Raw genomic sequence first — 6,000 nt, 5'->3', positions numbered from 1 at the left:
TGTGTTTGGTCTGTGCCCCGTTCGTCCGCAGGTTTAGAATTGAAGTTGGCGGCGGATTTGTGCGGTTTGGAATAGCAGGCGAGATGTGTGTCCACTTTGGCCTTGTGATGTCGCTCTCGCTTTATTACCATTTTTAGTTATTCGACATCATTGTCATTATTGTTCGATGGAAAAGCTATTTGGATGTATTCATGAGTTTGTGTTAGATGGATAATTTGGTGCGGACATATTCATGAGTTTGTGTTTGATGAGTTGTTAATATTTTGGGGAAAACTGTGGTCAACTTTGTAAAAAAAAATTGTTTGTGAGCGAGCTGTGGTGCGTGATACCTTTTTCTTTCCGGGGAGAGTGCCTCGATTGCTGGGGCGTGTCTACGTCCTCAGGAACCACCAGGTTCTGGGTTTACGGAATGGAGTGTAGTGCACAGTATTTAGGCGTGTGTCTGTTGATGTTCGGAATGTTCACGCGATAATTTGGAAACTAGTGGCATTTTCTTTACCTAGCGAGGTGCTTAACTTGTGTGATCTTGCATATTACCTAAATGGCAGTGATTTCAAATTTATGAAAATGTAGTGTCTGTAGCAACGCCTCTGTAATGTGTGTGTGAACAAGTGTGGAATATTTTTATGCAGAATTAGGACTATGTCATTTGCTATGTCTTATCACTTAGTCTGTGCAACTTCTCCCTCTTCAGGAACTGCACGGTCACAGGGTAACAGTTTTCAAGGTTGCACCTTAGATTAGACTGAGCTATTGACTTGTTGTTCAACACAAAGTTGCATTAGATTAAACTGGATTCAGACATCTTCTGTACTACAGTGAACTAAAATTTTAATGTGCTGCTTGTTATTCAAATGTTCTTAGGTGACACATGGTTCAGTATATGAAATCTTATGCACCCACTGAATTACTCTACCATTTTTCATAGGTTACGGCACAGAGGCCCTGATTGGAGTGGTATACACAGCTTTGAGGATTGCTACCTCGCACACCAGCGGTTGGCTATTGTTGATCCCACATCTGGAGACCAGCCATTGTACAACGAGGACAAAACAGTTGTTGTGACGGTCAGTATCTGCAGTGAGAATGCCGTTTTACTGTTTTCATTTTTCTTATCTGTGCTTTTATGATTCATTTCCATGTATAACATATGATTACGTCTCACTATTCTGCTTTTGGCAACTACCATTTCTTTGTGTATAATTTTGTGATGGGATTTTATAAATCTTGTCTTCTATCTCTGCTCATTGCATCTCCGAGACACGACCTTTTATCCACTATATTTCTGTACCAATTGAGAAAATATGTTTTGTTCTTTTCTTTTATTTTAACGACATCTTGTCTGTTTGACTTTTCCAGGTGAATGGCGAGATCTATAATCATGAAGAACTGAAAGCTAAGCTGAAATCTCATCAGTTCCAAACTGGTAGTGATTGTGAAGTTATTGCTCACCTAGTAAGTTTGTACTCTTATTTCTCTATGTTCAGTTTCTTTTGGTGTCCTACTGTGTAGCTTGGCTTCTGCCAACACTTTTTATGGTCTTTACCTAAGCATCGTCCTCCAGTGCATATATTTTATTTGTTAACATTTGTATTTCGAACTATATTGTTTTCACAGTATGAGGAATATGGGGAAGAATTTGTGGATATGTTGGATGGCATGTTCTCGTTTGTGCTTCTTGACACACGTGATAAAAGCTTCATCGCTGCACGCGATGCTATTGGTATCTGTCCTTTATACATGGGCTGGGGTCTTGATGGTATGCAAAGATTTTGTTCTTATAGACACTTTGTCCCTTTGATCAAAATCATGAACATGAAGTTATTATCTTTTTCCTCCCAAATTTATCTTGGTCTGGACTTTTGGTATTGGTTTGCTTGGTCATGCAACTGTTTCAGTGGTCGATCCATGTATTACGAGGAGGAGAAAAACAGGTTGCATGTAGGCCCATTTAAATTCAGTTTGAGATTAGAAGTAGATATATCACCGCTTGCCTATTTCCTTAGAATAGGATTGGACAAGGCCAATTAATTTGCAAAAAAAATTAAAAGATAATAACTCTAGATCTATCATGGGCTCACATCCCACAAAATCTTGAGTGCTGTCTCTCACCACCTGTAGTTTGATAACTAGAATAAAGAGGTGCCACTCACTATCTGGATATATAAGACATATTGACATTTTTTTCCATAATATTTGTTACTAGTTACAGAATCACAATCATAGGAACAAGCTTTTGAATTCGACTCAAACGGTATCAATTTTGTGTCACAGAACTCACATATCGTAGGGTTGTTTTTTTGGTCAAATATTTGGCCAACCAAATTATCTTGTATACCCAGACTAAGGGAGTGCCTAGGTTGTGATGCCTATGTTAGTGTGCAATTTGAATGTCTGATGGGAAAGATGTGGATAGACACAATGTTTCCCAAGCTGACTGTTAAATTTGTTATATGGAGTTAGCTATGCCAAAGATTCTGAGTTCTGTGAACTGTTGAAAAATATAGCTGGTTGTTTGTAATTGCAAGTACATCGTTCTGGAACAAGTAGGTACTGTAGTGTTTGTATCTGTTACAACTTGGCACAATTCTATGCATCTATGTAGTTGCTACTATGCCTTAATTTGTATGTTCATTGTTATTCCAGGGTCAGTATGGTTTTCTTCAGAGATGAAGGCATTGAGTGATGATTGCGAGCGCTTCATATCGTTCCCCCCTGGACACTTGTACTCAAGCAAAACAGGTTCAAATGACTTACTGAATTTGTGAAAAATTGATGATCTCATCAGGCATTATACCAGAAATGTAGATTTGCAAACTCGGAAAGCAAAATAGTATAAGCTACTGTAGTTGTTTCAGATATCCATTGGTCTAGCCTTGTAATCTGTTTTCTAACATTTATCCTAGGTGGCCTAAGGAGGTGGTACAACCCCCCATGGTTTTCAGAAAGCATTCCTTCAACCCCTTATGATCCTCTCCTCATCCGAGAGAGTTTCGAGAAGGTCACACCTTTCCTTATGCTCTCTGTTACATTTTCGTACCTTTTGATGCATAAAGTATACATTTATTATAGTTATTTCATGCTAATCTGTTCTTGCTTCATGTTGATATGATGTATCGATGCCTCTGATTAGGCGATGCTTGTTTGGAATACCCTGGTTTATAATTCATGAGTAATACTCCCTCTGTTTCTAAATATAAGCCCTTATAGAAATTTGAACACGGACTACATACGGATGTATATAGACATATTTTAGAGTGTAGATTCACTCATTTTGCTCCAAATGTAGTCTGTATTGGGATCTCTTAAAGGGCTTATATTTAGGAACGGAGGGAGTAATAGGTTATTGCAGCTCTCTTGCAATCACATTTATGTCTTAGTGCAATGATCTCTGTATTAAGATCTTAGATAGATGGCATGTTATCTAATTTGTTATTAAGTATGTAGAGTATAAATAAGTTATTGTGTCTGATGGTATATTTCATAAGAAGTTTCTTCATGTATATCATCTACTATATTTTCTTAGATGAATTGCAAATTTCGCAGGCTGTTATTAAGAGGCTCATGACTGATGTGCCATTTGGCGTTCTCTTGTCTGGTGGACTTGACTCTTCTTTGGTGGCTTCTGTTGTTTCACGGCACTTGGCAGAAACAAAAGTTGCCAGGCAGTGGGGAAACCAACTGCACACCTTTTGCATCGGTTTGAAGGTACATTTCCCAGTATTGTTTACTGGTCTATCCTCATTGCTGAGAATCACTTTAGGCCATCTTTCAAATTTTAAGGTGTTTTCTTGCTCTTATGAGTATCTTTTATAAAAAAAGGAGGAATGTTTAGTTGAGTGATACAGGCAGAGGATACAATAGGACTGAAACTTAACACGTTCCATTTTTTGTAGGGTTCTCCTGATCTTAAAGCTGCTAAGGAAGTTGCTGACTACCTTGGCACTGTCCATCATGAATTACACTTCACAGTGCAGGTTCATTTTTTTTTGTCCTTTGCATAGAGGAAGGGTCATTTTGTAGTTATTAATTCATCCGACGAAATCCCAGGAGGGCATTGATGCATTGGAAGAAGTTATTTACCACATCGAGACATACGACGTAACAACCATTAGAGCAAGTACCCCAATGTTTCTAATGTCTCGGAAAATCAAATCATTGGGTGTGAAGATGGTTCTTTCAGGAGAAGGTTCCGATGAAATATTTGGTGGTTATCTTTATTTTCATAAGGCACCAAACAAGAAGGAACTCCATGAAGAGACCTGTAGGAAGGTAAACAAAGACAGAATTGCTCTTTCGTTTTTTCTTGGTGCATATGCACAACATGGCCAGTTGATGAATTTATTAGAGTTGTTTTGACACATTTAGATAAAAGCTCTTCATTTATATGATTGTTTGAGAGCGAACAAAGCAACTTCCGCCTGGGGTCTTGAGGCCCGCGTTCCATTTCTCGACAAAAGCTTTATCAATGTAGCAATGGACCTGGATCCTGAATGTAAGATGGTATGTAGTTTCTTGCTATAATACACTATTCTCACTATACCTCTATTCATTTGTTATAACTAGTATTATCATCTTCTTATCTTTACCATCTTGAAAAAAATAGATAAGACGTGATCTTGGCCGGATCGAGAAATGGGTTCTGCGTAATGCATTTGATGACGAGGAGAAGCCCTATTTACCCAAGGTTGGAGTTCATCTTTTTCATTGCTATATGTGCTGTGCTACTTGTCCAAGCTTTTCTTGCATGCTCATAAGATTTATTTTCTGTGAACAGCACATTCTTTACAGGCAAAAGGAACAATTCAGCGATGGCGTTGGGTACAGTTGGATCGATGGATTGAAGGACCATGCTAATGCGCATGTATATCATCTTTTATTTGTCAAACCATTCATAAGCTGAAAGCTGTTTATTTATTTGTCTTAGAATGCTTTTGTTTCACTTTTTACCCCCATTAGAATTGACAGTTTCTCCTACTCATGTTCAGGTGTCGGATTCCATGATGACGAACGCCGGCTTTGTTTACCCTGACAACACACCAACAACTAAGGAGGCCTACTATTACAGGACCGTGTTCGAGAAATTCTATCCCAAGGTCCAGAAGCCACAGCCAGCCTCTAATCTCATCATGATATTTCTGAGCTATTTCATCTGCATCATAAAACTTAAACCAACGTTTCAATTGTGCAGAATGCTGCTAGGCTAACGGTGCCGGGAGGCCCCAGCGTCGCATGCAGCACCGCTAAAGCTGTCGAATGGGACGCCGCCTGGTCCAAGCTCCTTGACCCGTCTGGCCGCGCCGCTCTCGGCGTGCACGATGCGGCGTACGAAGAAAAGGCTCCTGCATCGGTCGACCCTGTCATGGATAACGTCTCCCGTTCACCTGCACACGACGTCAAAAGACTCAAAACCGCCGTTTCAGCAGCTGCTGTATAACCTTCCATAGTTCCATTCCTTGATTCCATAACGCCGTCGCTTAGTTTAATTCTAGCTTTCCTTGCAACTTGTCTGTAGTTACTTGAGTCATGCAGTGCAGAAATTTCTTTGCTCTACTTCCGTTCATGTTTTGCTTCCGCATGAATGTAAGTACCAAGTTTGTTTATGCAGTGAGCATTTGCGTTGTAAATAAATATTTCACCGTGGTTGATATCCTTGAGTTGCTTAGTGTTTGGTTTGCAAACTGCAAAGTTGAATTAATAAATTCCAATGGTGATCTTTCTATGTTATACTCCCTCCGTCCCAAAATAAGTGACTCAAAAATGACTCAACTTTGTACTAACTTTAGTACAAAGTTGACTCACTTTTGAGTCACTTATTTTGGGACGGAGGGAGTATATTTCACCTTGATATCCTTGAAAATGTCATGAAAATTTTCATGAAAAGAAAATAAGTGTCATGCACAGCCATATCAACCATGTTACAGAATGTTATAATCAGTATGGGCTGTATTCAGGATTAGCATTCAGGTTCTGCACCATGGACAAATCTCGCTAACAGTA

General features: G+C 39.2%; 1 protein-coding gene across 2 annotated transcripts in view; it reads left to right on the top strand.

The window, feature by feature from the left end:
- LOC119349724 (asparagine synthetase [glutamine-hydrolyzing] 2) overlaps positions 1-5,708 on the top strand; it is a 6,397-nt gene extending 689 nt beyond the window's left edge. Inside the window, exons 2-14 of one of the 2 annotated variants that reach the window (XM_037617815.1) lie at positions 929-1,067; positions 1,360-1,455; positions 1,618-1,759; positions 2,647-2,742; positions 2,907-3,001; positions 3,547-3,708; positions 3,897-3,977; positions 4,051-4,272; positions 4,369-4,503; positions 4,607-4,687; positions 4,778-4,864; positions 4,989-5,096; positions 5,192-5,708. In XM_037617815.1, coding sequence (XP_037473712.1) covers positions 929-1,067; positions 1,360-1,455; positions 1,618-1,759; positions 2,647-2,742; positions 2,907-3,001; positions 3,547-3,708; positions 3,897-3,977; positions 4,051-4,272; positions 4,369-4,503; positions 4,607-4,687; positions 4,778-4,864; positions 4,989-5,096; positions 5,192-5,437 — 1,690 coding nt within the window. In that variant the 3' untranslated portion in view covers positions 5,438-5,708. The remainder of the gene's footprint in view (positions 1-928; positions 1,068-1,359; positions 1,456-1,617; positions 1,760-2,646; positions 2,743-2,906; positions 3,002-3,546; positions 3,709-3,896; positions 3,978-4,050; positions 4,273-4,368; positions 4,504-4,606; positions 4,688-4,777; positions 4,865-4,988; positions 5,097-5,191) is intronic. The other variant, XM_037617814.1, reaches the window with a different exon arrangement.
- The last annotated feature ends 292 nt before the right edge of the window (positions 5,709-6,000 follow it).

This window comes from Triticum dicoccoides, chromosome 1B, assembly GCF_002162155.2.
Source record: "Triticum dicoccoides isolate Atlit2015 ecotype Zavitan chromosome 1B, WEW_v2.0, whole genome shotgun sequence".
NCBI lineage: Eukaryota > Viridiplantae > Streptophyta > Magnoliopsida > Poales > Poaceae > Triticum > Triticum dicoccoides.
Note: the sequence above shows the minus strand (reverse complement) of the source record. Positions and strands in the feature narration are given on the sequence as shown.